The following is a 15,614-nucleotide window of genomic DNA, read 5'->3' as shown; positions in this document are numbered from 1 at the left end:
GAAGCTGTACGCCGCCTCCCTCGGCCAGTAAAGTGAGATGAGCGCCGCAACCCCAGAGTCGGCCACGACTGGACCTAATGGTCAGGGGTCCCTTTACCTTTTATATGGACAAAAGACATATAGTACAGGAAAGGCTGTTTGCTTAAGTGTGATGAAAAGCAGCAATAAGAGGAAGTACAGAAGAGAAAGCAGGAAGCTCTCCTAAGTATTCAACACAGAAAATGACCTTTAACTGAACGTCCAACTTTTAGACTGGCAGGTATTTGCTGGGGACAGTGCCTATCCCTTTAAAAAGCTCTGACAAAAATGAGAATGGACTGAGTTTAAAAAGCCTTTAAAAAGCTCTGAGTCTGCCAGCTGCTGGTCTACTTGCCCGGCCAAGGAATGTAAGAAACTGCTTTATATGGAGTCAGACCACTGGTCCCTCTCACAGAGTGGCCATCTACACCAGGAGAAGCCAACCTTTTAGGCTTGGGGGCACATTTGGATTTTTGAGCAAGCGCTGCAGACACACATGCGCCCGTTGGTTCCTTCTTCACTGGATCAGTCTGGCTCCCCAGAATAGATCACTTTCCCAGAACCTGGTTCCAGCAGAATTAACTTGAGCCTTGAAAAGATCACACAGCTGAAAAGGGAATAAAGCATCACTCTTCCAACTTCCTCCTTCTGCTCTATGTATTTTCCAAGGGAGAAACAAAGGTTATTATGACTGTATTGCAACCTTTTCCTCAAAAGATTCACAAAGGTAAATATCATTCATATAGCAGTGCGCGGAAGAAAGCCAGTGGAAGGCCGGATGGAGCACAAATTACTCAAAAACTCTTTTATTTTCACTCTTTGCAGGACTTCAGGAAACAGGAAGAATGGTCATCGCAGCAACAGAAAGCACATGTTTCTAAGGGAGGGGAGGCAAGGGAAACACATCATCAACCTGCAAGTTCTCTCCTGACTGGAGCAACTGCAAGAAATGATCCATTAAGGTGAGGAGTAATTCAAAAACAAAACAAACCAACAAAAGATATCGCAACAGAAGCACAGTGCCCTTACATGAATAGTACCTTCGCCCTTATTTCCCTCCAAGCAAACGCAGTGATCTGCATGATGAAAAGAAGGACCTTCCAAAAAATCGACTTAGGGAATGTACCAAGTTGAGAGCCTGCTACGCTGGCTATAGAGAGGTTACCATGGCTTCAGTCAAATGGGCTGGAGAGGCGAGCTGCCTTGCAACCCAACCTGGATCTCTTACAGCTTTCTCCTTACCTTCCACCCGCCCCCCAGTTGCGTTTAGCAGATCAAAGCTCGTGGAGGTGAGGGTCAATTGATGAAAGCAGCGGGCTCAGTTTTTGAACACCAGCCACGCAGACTTAGGCAGCCAGTCCTTCAGGCCCTACTTCTGCCTGGCTTGCTCCTCTAAGCAGGCAAGGGGCTAGCTGGGTTCGGCCCACCCTGCACCTGCGATGAGACACCATAACACTGGGTGGCTAAAGTTCGAAAGGCCACGATCCTTGCCCGTCAGGAACAGCCTGGCATTTCCCCCTCGAGGAAGCTGAGAAATCTCCATCTTGCAACTCGGGTGGGCGAAAGCAATTCTCAGTGGCCTGAATACAAGCTTGCGAGTCCACGCGAGGAAAAGCATGGGTGGCTGGCACCTAGCCTACAGTTCGTCCGGCCTGTGTGAGAGCGGAGCCTCCTTCCCAGCATCCTTTGCTTCATCCTGCTCCTCTGATTGGTCAGGGACCTCTTGGACACTCGGTTTCTCACCCTCCCCTTCTTGCCCTGCTTTGTCCTTGCTGCTCTTTTTGCTTTTTGAAGACTTCTTGCCTTTGCCCTCCTTCTTCTTAGACTTCTTCGGCCTTGAACTTGCCACGTCCCCTTTCTTGCCAGCCCACTTCTCTGTCAGGCAGCCTGGAGAGAGGAGAGGGATGGGAAAAGGAGACTATGGGATTTTGCAATGCCTCCACTCCTCCCTCTGCACATAATACCAGTCGCCATTCCCATGCTTCCACTTGCCACCTAATTTATTTAGATGAAGTTTCCATTCAGTTTAGGTTACTAGTGAGTACATCTGGTGGTATCATCCAGTTGTTTTTGTTGGACTCCGGGTCCCATCAGCCCCAGCCAGCATGGTTGTGCATGATGGGAATTGGAGTCCAACAACATCTGGAGGGCAGCACATTGACTATGACTGGGTGAATAGAAAACCTGGGCTGAAATCGTTGCTTTCAGTCACTCACCTCACAAGCTAGCCTTGGGTCAGTCACGACCCCTCGGCTCTCAATGTGGTGTTGTGAGGGTAAAAAAATACAAGGGAAGGAAAGCAACAAGCTGCTTCAAGCTCTGTGGACTACAGGCAAATGTGATAAATTAACGTGCGGACTACAATGCCCATCATTCCTGACCACTGGCCATGATGGCTGGGGTTGATGGGAGTTGAAGTCCAACAACACCTGGGGCAGAGGTTCCCCATTCCCAAGTGAAAACCATTTGGATGGTTTTGTGGTGGCCATTTTGCACAGGGGTTCTGTTCCCAGCCCCCATGTACATTGGCATAAGCCCAGTCTGTCCAACCCCCATTCCATCCTCTTCCACGTCCAAAAGGACCTGCACGGCGGCCACATGTTAACTGAACACGCCTATAATGGCCACCGCCCGTACACATATCCCTGGACCCCAGTAACAGGGCCTGCCACTTCCCAGGAAACATAACTCACTGGTGTCTTTTCCTTTCAAGACGTGGTTTGCACAGAGAAACTGGGATATGTCTTCTTCCTGATGGTTCCGGTACCAGTCTTCGATCACATCTTCAAATTCCTCCACCATTACCTCACACTAACAGAGACAGAAAGAAAGATAGAAACCCTCCTTCAAACATTTACTTGTGGTGTTTTCAACCACACTGGTAGGTCAGAACACATTGCCACAGCTTCATTGCCACTGCAAATGAACCCTAGTTTGGCTGTGACAAAGCCACATTACATTTAGATCTCACCTGGCCTCAGAGTCCTGCAATGCAGGGGGATCGGACCAGATGACCTTCCCTTCCAACTCTACAACTCTATAGATTCAAAGTGGCATGATGCGGCAGTCTCTCATCTAACCACAGATCACCAGACCTGCCTTGCTTCAGCTAGGTCAGGCACCCCCAAACTTGGCCCTCCAGATGTTTTGGGACTACATCTCCCATCATCCCTGACCACTGGTCCTGTTAGCTAGGGATGATGGGAGTTGTAGTCTCAAAACATCTGGAGGGCCGAGTTTGGGGGTGCCTGAGCTAGGTTATGCACTAGTTTTCCACCCCCACCAATATCCATGAAAATGTACCTTTGGAATACACCCTAAAAATGTGATTGACAGGCCAGTGGTTTCAGCATTAAATGCAGAATTCTCGCTTTCAGTTCTCCCGTTCGAAAGGAGAATCCTCCAGGACAGCCTTCACCCATCTGGGGCTCCCCGGATGCCTTGGGCCGATGGGAATTGTAGTCCAAAACATCCAGAGAGGCCCAGATTGGTGAAGGTGCTCTAGGAGATCAACCACGAGCTCCAGTTACTTGGAACTGCTGTGCCACCATCAGTCATGTGGCCTTCACAAAGTGTGAAGCCAGGGGCTGTACCTGCTTCTTTAGATCGGCCACTTCTGCAGAGGTTTCATTCCACAGCTCATAAGGGATGTCCATCACCACCTTCACTCCTTTGTGTACCAAGTTATGCAGTGTTTCAAAGGTCTCAGACATACCCTAAAGGAAGTGAGAGAGTTCAGTGGTGTATCCTGGAAGAGCCAAGACAGGCAAAGAAAACAAAAAGCAGAAAAGTAGCTCTTAAAAAAAATCTGGAAACAAGATGAAATCCCGAGATGTTGCAAACCTTTGCAAATCTGTTGCTTCCCGTTCTCTCTTTGTGCAGGTTGTATTCCAAAAGCCTCTTGCAGATGTTTTCTGTCACTTCAATAAGGCGAATGTCCCTGCAGGGGGGGGGGGGAGTGTATTTGTGAGTGGCAAGATCTCTGCATGAGTGTCCAATGACACAAATATAAAATAGCAGCTGGTAGAATGTACCTCAGCACTTTACCAACTCACAATTTACTGCTTGAGATCAATTTCCATGTGTTATGGGACTTCGCTAGTAAGAGCTTATGAATCTGGAATGTAGCTTTCCAGAAAAACTGTGAAAATGTGCCTTTCCACAGTCTCAATCAATAGACAGTGTATATGCATACACCCCTGGGACTTCGCCTCATGTAATCTGTGAGTTACCTGTCCTACCTTCTTCAAAACCCCATATAACATTGAGGACTAGAAACCCAAAACACAGTAAGAACTAGGCACATCTAAGAATAGGACCTAAAGCATCCAATTATGTATGTTAGTTCCACCAAATTTCAATGGAACTTAGGGTGTCCAATATTTACTGAAAAGTCACTTTTTTGCCTTCATGTTGGGGGAGTCCTATAAATTGCGTACTGCACAACCAAAGAGCTCAATTAATCCTGCAGAAGGAATAAGAAACCTTCCTTCCTTGCAGGAACGGGTGGCAAGTGACTTATGGGTGTGACTTTTTTTGCATTTTATATCCTGGCAGACAAAAGTAAGATTCAGGAGAGTTAACACCCTCTCTGAATTACTTACTGACCAAGATATCGCAATAATGTACAAGGTGAAGAACGTCTGCCTCCAAGGGTCTCTCAACAGCCTCATTCACTTACGATTTTGTGTACTTGATTTTGGATCCCTTGCCATCCAAAAAGCCGTATTTCGTGTCAATCACCTCCTTGGTCTTGCCAGTTTCATCGAAGGAGGATTTCAGTTCCAAAGCCACGTACTTGCAAACTAAAGACAGAAAAGAACCAGTTAGTAACCACTCACATATTTTAATTGGTGATCAAAAGCCAGTAGGTAAGCAGATAACAGAGTTTACAGTGCAGGTCATATTGAAATAAAACAATGGTGTATATTTGGAGAGCAGAGACGCGGGTGGTGCTGTGGGTTAAACCACAGAGCCTAGGACTTGCCAATCAAAAGGTCAGCGGTTCAAATCCCTGTGACGGGGTGAGCTCCTATTGCTCAGTCCCTGCTCCTGCCAACCTAGCAGTTCGAAAGCACATCAAAGTGCAAGTAGATAAATAGGTACCGCTCCGGCGGGAAGGTAAACGGCGTTTCCGTGCGCTGCCCCTTGGCCAATAAAGCGAGATGAGTGCCGCAACCCCAGAGTCAGCCATGACTGGACCTAATGGCCAGGGGTCCCTTTACCTTTATATTTGGAGAAAATAAGGCAGGGATAGGGAACCTGTTGGGATTACAAATCCCATCATTTTTGACCACTGGCTGTGCTGGCTGGGGCTGACAGCAGCCTTCCAGATGTTGTTGGATTCATCAGCCCCAGCCAGCCTAACCTTCAGGGATGATCCCCAATAACAGTGCAGCAGGTTGAAGGCAGCTCTAACCCTCTACCTAAATACCACTCCAGCTTTCACTTCAGTGAACCTCTTCTGCAACTTCCGGCTCATAGTTCTCTCTGTTCCTCTTTAACTTGTTAAGTTCCATTTTTAGTGACAAGGCGCTTCTCAGATCCCCTTTTCACTCTTGACAGCCTTACCTTATATAAGTGCCCCTGCATAAGCTAGTCCACCTGTACACCTGTCAATATTTCGTGCTGGAAGTCCTTCGCCAAGGGAGGGGAACCTGTGGTCCCACAGAGGCTGTCAGACTCCAACCCCCAACAGCCACAGCCAGTATCAAGAAAGATCTGGGATGATGGTAGTTGTCACCCAGTAAAATACTGAGTGTCGCCGATTCCCCATCATTTTACCTATAACCTTATATAGTGATGTCTAGGGCTGGGCAATATGTGGTTTTCAACATAGGAAGCTGCATTACTCCAAGTCAGACCACTGGTTCATCTTGCTCAGTACTGTCTACACTGACAAGCAGCACCACTCCAAGATTTCAGGCAGGGAGTCTCTCCCAGACCTACCTGGAGATGCCAGCAGGGACTGAACCAACCTTGGAGCTTCTGCTTGCAAGCCAGACGCACTGCCATTGAGCTACAGCCTTTCCCCATAGGAAGCATCAGCCCCCTGTTTGTTTTTGACTACCCCTTTTACAGTGGTACCTCGGGTTACATACACTTCAGGTTACATACGCTTCAGGTTACAGACTCTGCTAACCCAGAAATAGTGCTTCAGGTTAAGAACTTTGCTTCAGGATGAGAACAGAAATTTTGCTCTGGCAGTGCAGTGGCAGCGGGAGTCCCCATTAGCTAAAGTGGTGCTTCAGGTTAAGAACAGTTTCAGGTTAAGAACGGACCTCCAGAACGAATTAAGTACTTAACCCGAGGTACCACTGTATTTTATTTTGGGCATTTGTGGCCCCACCCTTCACCCCAAAAGGCTCCCAACTGCAGGCTTTTCATCTTCATCATCAACATCATCATCATTCTATGTCCTTTTAAATGTGTTTGTGGGAGGGGTGGGAGTTATTGGTTTGTTTTGCTTCTGTTCTTGCCATTATTATTATTATTATGATGATGCTGCGAACCACCCCGAGATCTTTGGATGAAGGGCGGTATGCAAATGTAATTAATGAGTATTAATAACAATAATTCACACGACACGGAAGGAAAGAGGAGCAGGGAGGGATGAGGAAAATCAAAACACAGGCACTGATTTCTCCCCTCCCCCCACAGCTCTGCAATAACGGGGGTTCTTTTTGGGGGGGGGCTTCCCTTGCTCACCTTCGCATTTGCTGGGCAGCTTGACCCACTCGCTGTCCTCGGCAATGGCCCCGCCGCGCCCAGGCGCCGGGCCTACCAGCAGCGCGAGCCAGAGCGCGACGGCGGGACCCCAGGGAGCCATGGAGGGAGGAGGAGACCCCCGCGAGAGGCCGCCACGCCGCTACAGCCCTCCAGAGCGCGGCACCGCGCTTCCGGGAACCTCCCCCCTTTCCCTTTCCCTCAGCGTAGCTATAACAACCGGAGCCCTTGGCCAATGGCGGCCGGGAACGTGTCACGCCGAGGCCAACGGGCCGGCTCGAGGCTCCCGTTCTTTTGAGATGTCAGCCAATCAGGAGCGGGGAGGGGTGGGGCTCTCTCTCGCTTCTCCAATGGAGCAGCTTCGCTTGACCCGCAGGTCAGCCAATGGGAGTGTCGCCAACGCTGTCATGTGATTGGTGCTCGCCTCCGTTCGTCTCGGCCCTGGAATGTTCAGTCCATTCATTTTTGTAAAAAAGGCTTTCACAAATATTGGGCGCAGGTAACGCGCCAGCGGTGGGGAGTAGGGAGAATGCTCCTCCCACCCTTTCAGATTTTCCATTTATCCGGTTCCAGAGCGGCGGTTCTTTTACTTTGCGTTCTCAGGCTGCGATCCTGTGTAGTCATTTACATGGGGATAAGGTGACTCCAACTCAGTGGGATAAGGTAAAAGGTAAAGGACCCCTGGACGGTTAAGTCCAGTCAAAGGCGACTCTGGGGTTGTTGTGCTCATCTCTGACTAAACCGCTTCTGGCGTGACATATATAGGGTCTTTGCTGTTACTTTTTACTTAATGACGTTCTATGCTGCCCATCAACTTAAGTGTTCTAGACGGTTTGCGAACTTATTAAAACAGTAACCTAAACTTACTGAGATGGTCAGGATATACGCAGCTACTCGTTGTTTTTTACTCTCTCCCATCTCAAAACCTGCAGCAGTTGCTTAAAAGGCAGGCTGGCTCCAGCTTTGGCTTTTCAACTGCAGATGGGAGGACTGAGGTGGAGAGGGGCTTGCTACATAGCGAGTTCGTATTTTGGCAGCATGCGTAATCGACAACACTCTGCTGGCTGTTGCAGCTACCTACCTGCTCCATACATTCTTGTTGCAAGCATCCAGGCAGAGGGCTTTCTCGGTAGTGTCGCCTGCTCTGTGGAATGCCCTCCCATCAGATGTCAAGGAAAGAAACAGCTATCTGACTTTTAGAAGACATCTGAAGGCAACCCTGTATCGGGTGTGGTATAAATATTACAATTATTATTATTAAAAAATTAAGTAATTTACTTTTTAAAACAGATTTATAGCACCTGTAAAATACAAAAAGGAAGAGGGTTTTTGTGATTGTTGTTACAATCCACAATTGCTGCAGAAATCCTCATAAAAATGCTAGACATGCTTTGGCTGTTCTGTAAGCACACACAGAGCATTTAACTGTATTCATATGTCTGTTAAGTAACAGTCCCAAGAATGTAGGGAGGAACCAACCCCTATCCCATGCCTCCCTTGCATGCACCTTCCTTGCACCTGCCAAGATTCAGAACTGGAGCCCTGCTTGCTAAAGATGGTGTGATGTCTATCTGTGCCGTTCATCCTGTGACAGCTGTTGTTTCACATAGGCAGGGTACCACTGTGACATGATGTTGCAGATGCTGAGCAATGAAGATGCACTTGTGATCCTGCACCTAATGACTTCTTATGCAATTAATATTTTGCTACTTTGGAAGGGCTGAAAACCCAGAATCTCACTCCCTACTGCAGTGAAAGGAGTGGAGAACCTTAAGCTCAGGGGGCTGAATATGGTTGCCCAACTCTCAGGCCCCCCAGGCCACACCCCTCACTGCCCCTGGAAAATGCCCTTGAAACGTGATAAATACCTCTTTGCTTGTCTGGCTGGTAAGCAGCGAGTAACTGGCTGCACCCACCTTCACCACACATGAACTGTTATGCGGCTCCTGGAAGGAACATGGCCATTGGGCTGAAAAACAGCACCCACTTCTTAAGTGAAGCCATGCCCCTCCAGATGTTATTAGACTCCAACTCCCATCAGCCCCAGGTCCCCCAGCCAATGGTCGGGAATGATGGGAGTTATAGCCCAGCCACATCTGGAGGGAGACACAGGTTTCTGACCCCCTGCCTTAGGCATTCTCTCATACTGATGACAACAAGCTGTATATTTGAGGACAATGCAAGCAAGACTATCTGTACAATTATGAACAAAGAAATATCACACGGCAATATTCAAGAGAGAAACATTCTTCTCAGGGCATCACATACTGCGCTTACAACACTAGAATATCGAAAGGGTGTCAAGACTTGTTATTCATGTACTGCTACAGCCTGGGTGCCTGGCTTAGTTGTCCGATTAGTGTTCAGCATCAAAGAACCCAAATCAAAGGTCACAGCAGAAGCAGATGAAAGGAAGCCAAAAGCCTGTTTTTCAGCCTGTATTCAAACCAGGCTAGTCTCTCCCTCTTTTGTTCAAGTGAATGCTTCCATCTCCAGGACACATACTTCCATATGCTTCCATATGGTGTTCCTTCTTTTCAGCGAGATATGTGAAAGTTGCCTTTCCCCCTAGTCCATTGCTCTGTGCTTTTCATAGCAACAATTTCTGTGACGGAAGCAGTTCTGACTCTGTGTGGATGAACTGCAGAAACGTTGGAAGGCTTCAGGTGCAATGGTATATCTTCCCTGAAAGGAGAGGGAAGATTACAGCAGGTTGGGAGCTGAACTTTGCTATCATCATTATCATCATCAATCATCATCATCATCTTAACACCATACCCTTCCTTCAAAGAGTTCAGTGGTGTTTCTGCTGCCACCGTTCTACCCATGGCTGAGCTATGGTTTGGCTTAGCATTACATCCAAACCTATGCTTGTGTTTCCCCCAGACAAACCATCAGCAGTAAACCAGGAACAAACATTGTGGTTTGTCTGAAGTGAGGCAAACCATGAGCCTGGTTTTGGATGTGATGCTAAACCAAACCATGGCGTAGCTCTGGGTAGCGTGGCAGCAGCAGAATGAGAGAGGTACACTGCTACCACAATCCGTGATCCAGGAAACTGCACATTTGCTTGCTCGTTCAAGTCCATGGTTTGGCTTAGCTTTATATCTGGACTAGGTCTATACATTGGATGTTGTGGTCAATATTACCTCTTGTAAACAATGCAGCAGGTCATCAACACGTCAAACAGGAGTAACTTGAACAGCAAAATTCTGATAGCCAGAAGAAGTAAGATCTGTGAGCGGCTATGCAGATCTTCAATGAACAATGACTCTTCTTGGGCTGCCACCACAAAAAGAAGAAAGAATAAGGCAGAGTAATATCCACAGAATAACTATATCCCCAGCCACTTTTGTGCTCTACCCCGCCCCACCCAATACTCTGGATCAGGGGTCAGCAACCTTTTTCAGCTGTGGGCCTGTCCACTGTCCCTCAGACCATGTGGTGGGCCAGACTATATTTTGAAGGGAAAAAATGAAAGCGAATTCCTATGCCCCACAAATAACCCAGAGATGCATTTTAAATAAAAGCACACATTCTACTCATGTAAAAACACACAGGTTCCCAGACTGTCCGTGGGCCAGAATGAGAAGGCAATTGGGCCACATCTGGTTGCCTACCCCTGCTCTGGATACAGGCCTATGTTATCTCTTAATTGCTGCCAAGCCCAGTAGGTGATCAAACTATCAGGAGAGACAGCAGTAATCTGATTGATAAGGTAAAGGTAAAGGGACCCCTGACCATTAGGTCCAGTTGTGATCGACTCTGGGGTTGCAGCGCTCATCTCGCTTTATTGGCCGAGGGAGCTGGCGTACAGCTTCTGGGTCATGTGGCCAGCATGACTAAGCCGCTTCTGGCGAACCAGAACAGCACATGGAAATGCTGTTTACCTTCCCATCAGAGCGGTACCTATTTATCTACTTCAGACGGTGTGCTTTCAAACTGCTAGGTTGGCAGGAGCAGGGACCGAGCAACGGGAGCTCACCCTGTCGCAGGGATTCGAACCGCCAACCTTCTGATCGGCAAGTCCTAGGCTCTGTGGCACCTGCATCCCGATTGATAAGGTAGTTCCAGACAATTTTGAGTTTACACTTTTCATTATCAACTCTTAACAAAAGGATAGCAGATTTTGTAATTCTAACTCTCTCTTTTTCCTACTTCTACAAGCACTCAAAGGGTGACCAGCCCTTATATTAGCTCTGTCTTTGGTTTTGTTGTTCATCTTTGGGCGCAAGGTCCTGCCAAGTCTTTTATCCTCAATTTCTCATTCAGTTAGCAAAAATTGATTCCCAGGTGCACTTGCTTCCCAGGTGCATCATGTCCACAGAATGGAAGATGGCAGGATCCCCAATGATGTGCTTTATTGGGAGCTGGCTTCGGGCACCAGGCCTGTTGGCAGAGCAGATCTGCACTACAAAGAAGTGATATGAAAGCTGGCAACACCAATCCCACCATGTGAGACTCCCTTGCAGACAACTGCAGTACCTGGAGACACACAGGTTGTGCGTCCATAGCAGTGACCATAGAAGAAATGACTACTGGGAGAGTGCACAGAGAACAACCGGATCTGCATCTGCACAACCGAGTGCCTTCATCTGCCCCAGCTGCAACAAAACATGTCTTTTCTGTATCGGTCTCTACAGCCACAGCAGGCGCTGTAACCTTACAACAGGCGCACTCTTCCATTGTCCCCCGAGACAGATGGATGCCAACCAATGCTTCGGGAGTGGGTTGGAGGGCATGGGCAACACTATGCCAAAGACCCCCTGACCTCTGGCACCAACCCTATAGGTATGGATAGAATTGCAGCTGTGGCCTTCCTCTCTAATCTGCTTCATTCATAATAGTTCAAATTGTGTTCTATGAGGATATTTGAATCTGGAATTTAGTTGTTCGTCATGGCACAAGGGTCCAAACACTAGCCTTGTATACTTACAACAGCTTTGTCTGAATTCCTGCCCCCAAAACACCAGGTTCGGAACTGAGCTCTTAGTATAACTGAGATTGGAAGGAGAATGCATTGTTGTTCTTACCTTCTTGCTTTTCGCTCAGGCAGAGATCTCCCATATTTTCTTCTGTAAGACAAAATTAGGACTTAGAGAAGACATTGCAAGGGAAAGATTGGTAGCATGCCTGCCTTGGTTGTGTTAGATCCTCATAAGTTTCCAGGTTATTAATTTACTGATTTGAAGCGCCTGGAATTTGTGCATAAATGTCTTTATTGATCGATTGATTGTATTAGGTCACATCAGTTTGAAGGAGAGAGTTCATTGGCAAAAAGGCAGGATTTAAGTGTAACAGGATAACAGTAATTTAGATACATGAGGTTGCGTTCCAATGCATGCTTACCTGGGAGTAAGTCTCATTGAACTCAATGGGACTTACTTCTAATTAGACATGCATAGGGTTGCACTGTTAATTTATGAGGTCCTAAAAGTACATCTGGGGGATGCAGGTGGCGCTGTGGGTTAAACCACAGAGCCTAGGACTTGCCGATCAGAAGGTCGGCAGTTCGAATCCCCGCGACGGGGTGAGCTCCCGTTGCTCGGTCCCTGCTCCTGCCAACCTAGCAGTTTGAAAGCACATCAAAGTTCAAGTAGATAAATAGGTACCGTTCCGGCGGGAAGGTAAACGGCGTTTCCGTGCGCTGCTCTGGTTTGCCAGAAGCGGCTTAGTCATGCTGGCCACATGACCCGGAAGCTCTACGCCGGCTCCCTCGACCAATAAAGTGAGATGAGCGCCGCAACCCCAGAGTCAGCCATGACTGGACCTAATGGTCAAGGGTCCCTTTACCTTTACTAAAAGTACATCTACTGTCCATACTCCCATCATGAATACCTGAGAGTTGAAGGGAGGTGGTGCTCCATGTCTTTGAAGTTTCGTTTGGTGCGACGTAGCAAGCGACTGTACTCCATGATCCAAATTCTTTGGTGCTGATGGAGAGTTGAGAGATGCTGCTGAAAGTCCCATCGTCTTCCCTAGATATCCCATAGGTGAAAGACTCCAGCATGCTCCCATTTTCGTTGGAAAACCGAATGGCCCCCAGTGCTTCCTCAGAGAGATCGTTCACCAGACAAATTACCAGGGTCTTCCTTTCGCCGTTTACTATCACATGGAGCGGTGGTGCCAGTGTTGCATTTAAGCTCCAGGATAAGCGACCTGCTGAGAGTTTATTATAAACGTGCATGAGCAAAACTACTTGATCGGAGAGCTACTGGTTTTTATGTACACAAATTATGCAGATAATGTTTTTTTGGGTTTTTCTTGGTGGAGCCTCGCTTGGTTTTTACTTCATAAAAACAGGGATTCTTCCCATCCCACGGTTTCTGTCCAATTCAATGAATGATCAAGGGGTCAGAGCAACTCCCATAGGCAGAAAGGGTCGTCCCGGCAGGTGAACTTGTGGCAATGATTCCCCAGCACCCCACTCTGCAAAACTCTTGCTGCTTACTTGCCAAGGCCCAAAGGTTGTATAAGACACTTCTGAAAGGTTTCCAAGCAAACAGCTCTGCCAGGCAGCTCTGCCTCTGGTTTGCATGTTTGGTTTTATAACATTTTATAACATTTGCATGTTTGGTTTTATAACATTCCCTCCTGCTGGGACAAACTCTGCTTCCTGCCCACCCCCACCCCCATGTCTGGTTTTGCAGGCTAAAGGATGCAAAATTAAGGTACTACACATTCTATTGTACTGATTAGCATGGTGGTGCAGCAATAAAACTGCTACTGCATTTGCAAAGCTATGCAGGGTCCAGTATGGTTTCAAATTGGATGGGGGATTGTGTGCATTGCAAGGAGTTAGACCCTTGGGATCACTCCCAACTCTGCAGTCCTATAATTAATTTTGAGTGCACAATTTTGGTCAAATATAATTTGTTTTGTTTCTGTTTGGACTCTAAACTTTAGTGCAGACTTTAGGCCCCTGTGGGACAATTTTAAAATTCCAGATCCCAAGTTCTTTTATTTCATTCTGTTTATTTAAAAACTCGTATAACATCAGGCAGATGGACTCCCCCTGCCTTCTGAATGATACTTGTCACACTGACCCCCAACAAGCAAGCAAATAAGCTATGGTGTTTTACTCACAGGTCAGAAGTTGGAGTGCTGCGCTGGTCAGGAGGTGCTGGAACGTAAGGTGGAGAGCTGGAGACATCTTGTGAGAATGAGCAGCTAGACAAACAGAGAGTGCGCTAGAATGTGCTCAACCCATCTCTCTTCCTCTCTGACCTCAGTACTCCTTTCCCGCAGCTAACGGTTGCACAGCTGCTCCCTACTAAACAACAGAGGTGTTTTGGTGTGATTTTTTAAGCACACTTTTTGATTATTTTAGCTGTGTGACTGGCTTATGTGAGTACCACCAGAACTTGACATAACAATTGCAGCGTCCTGTGGTACTCCGAAAGCTTGCACATTTATTTGAGAGACATATCTCCTACTAGAGAAAGCACTGAATAGGGCAGCAGGTCCAGAACGCACCCGAAAATCTCAGAGCCAAGGAAGGTACAAAATGGGAAGTCTCTAACCAGGGTCTCTCAGATTATTTTTTTGATTTTCTTAAAGTGTTAATGGGGATGGGGACAGAGTTTGGATCAAGGCTGAGGGATGGTTTCAAATATATTTTACACCTGTTGTTTTCCTGATTAAATCATCCTACTATTTACCTGCATTGCAGATGATGCATGTATCATATTGGTATCCCATAGAACAATCCATGATTATGTGAAATAGGGAGAAATTGAAAAAAAAATGCAATAAGAGAAATTTGTGCATAGTAGTCCAGGTTACATGAGTCATGCAAGCTGCAGAATTCAGCTTTTTCGTGCTGCAGGATTTTAATATTTTTAGTATGCAGTACAGCCCATCCTAACCATGACTTTTCAGAAGTAGCCCCATTGCATGCAATAGGACTGTATGGTGCAGTGGTTGGAGTATCAGACCGGGTTCAAATCCCCACTGGGCCTTGAAGCTCACTGGGTGACCTTGGGCGAGACACTGTCTATCTCTGCCTAACCTATCACACAGGGTGGTTGTGGAGATTAAATGAGGCAGGAGAGAACCCTGTATGCCACTTTGAGCTCCTTGGAGAAAAAGGTGGGGGTATAAATGCAATAAATGAAATGAAATGAAATAAAGATGGTCCCCAGACCAGACTTTCTGGAGAGACTTTTCAGGGGAGGAGCTGTACACAGTGAGTTGCTCCAGAGACCAGAGGGTGCAAAATTTATTGGTGTGAGCTGCTTTCCTTCCACACCACTCTCCGTTTGGGTCAACCCATTGGGTTGTAGTACTGAGGCATCTAATCATAAGCCTGTATTTTTATTAATGCTTGATCAGGGCCTGTATCTTAAAATGAGCTTAAAGATCTTCAAATGTTCATGCCAGGCAGAAGAGCAGCTGCCTAAGAACCTTGGCAAGATGTTTTACTCCTAGACAAGGGGCCCCCCTGATTTATAGCAGAAAACAATTCTCAAAGTCAAAAAGGGAATTACAGGCTGAGAGCGAGGACACTGACCCTACATATTACAGAAGATAAAAAAGGCAGAGATAAACATAATTAAGAGTGGGTAAATAGTAAAATAAAACCATGTGCCTCCCATTAAACTTGAGCCATATTTTCCTATGGTTGAAAGGTCAAGAGCAGTGAAAAAGGCAACTGGCTTGGCTGGAGAAGAGGTTTTCTTTCTATTTTTGAGGCTGGAAACTGTTCCTTACTTTGAAAAGATTTATTTTTCTAAAAAGCTATCTATGTTATGTATTAAAAATATATTGGCTTAAATGTAATTATGTTTTACAATAGTTTTTAAGGTATATTTTAAATTTCTTCCAGTCCTCCTCCACTGTCTCCTTCCCCTGGTCGCGGATTCTGCCCG

The 15,614-nt window shown here is 46.9% G+C and overlaps 2 protein-coding genes across 3 annotated transcripts; both read right to left on the bottom strand.

The window, feature by feature from the left end:
- Positions 1–808: 808 nt before the first annotated feature.
- CNPY3 (canopy FGF signaling regulator 3) lies at positions 809–6,931 on the bottom strand. Its single transcript, XM_079968996.1, has 6 exons — positions 6,727–6,931; positions 4,700–4,823; positions 3,862–3,958; positions 3,612–3,734; positions 2,712–2,829; positions 809–1,905 (listed from the first exon to the last, which is right to left on the bottom strand). The coding sequence occupies exons 1-6, from the start codon at positions 6,845–6,847 to the stop codon at positions 1,655–1,657; spliced, it is 834 nt and encodes a 277-aa protein (XP_079825122.1). The 5' UTR covers positions 6,848–6,931; the 3' UTR covers positions 809–1,654.
- Positions 6,932–8,772: 1,841 nt separating this feature from the next.
- On the bottom strand, positions 8,773–13,933 carry PTCRA (pre T cell antigen receptor alpha). Of its 2 annotated transcripts, none has more exons than XM_079969025.1 (5): positions 13,831–13,933; positions 12,583–12,906; positions 11,778–11,819; positions 9,894–10,026; positions 8,773–9,429 (listed from the first exon to the last, which is right to left on the bottom strand). In XM_079969025.1, exons 1-5 carry the CDS (start codon positions 13,895–13,897, stop codon positions 9,282–9,284), a joined length of 714 nt encoding a protein of 237 aa, XP_079825151.1. In that variant the 5' UTR covers positions 13,898–13,933; the 3' UTR covers positions 8,773–9,281. The 2 variants fall into 2 exon arrangements, with proteins under 2 accessions (XP_079825151.1, XP_079825152.1); XM_079969026.1 differs by having other exon boundaries at positions 12,583–12,903.
- Between the last annotated feature and the right edge of the window lie 1,681 nt (positions 13,934–15,614).

The sequence above is a fragment of the Podarcis cretensis genome (genome assembly GCF_951804945.1).
Source record: "Podarcis cretensis genome assembly, chromosome: 3".
Classification (NCBI taxonomy): Eukaryota; Metazoa; Chordata; class Lepidosauria; order Squamata; family Lacertidae; genus Podarcis; species Podarcis cretensis.
This window is presented reverse-complemented; position numbering and strand designations above follow the sequence as displayed.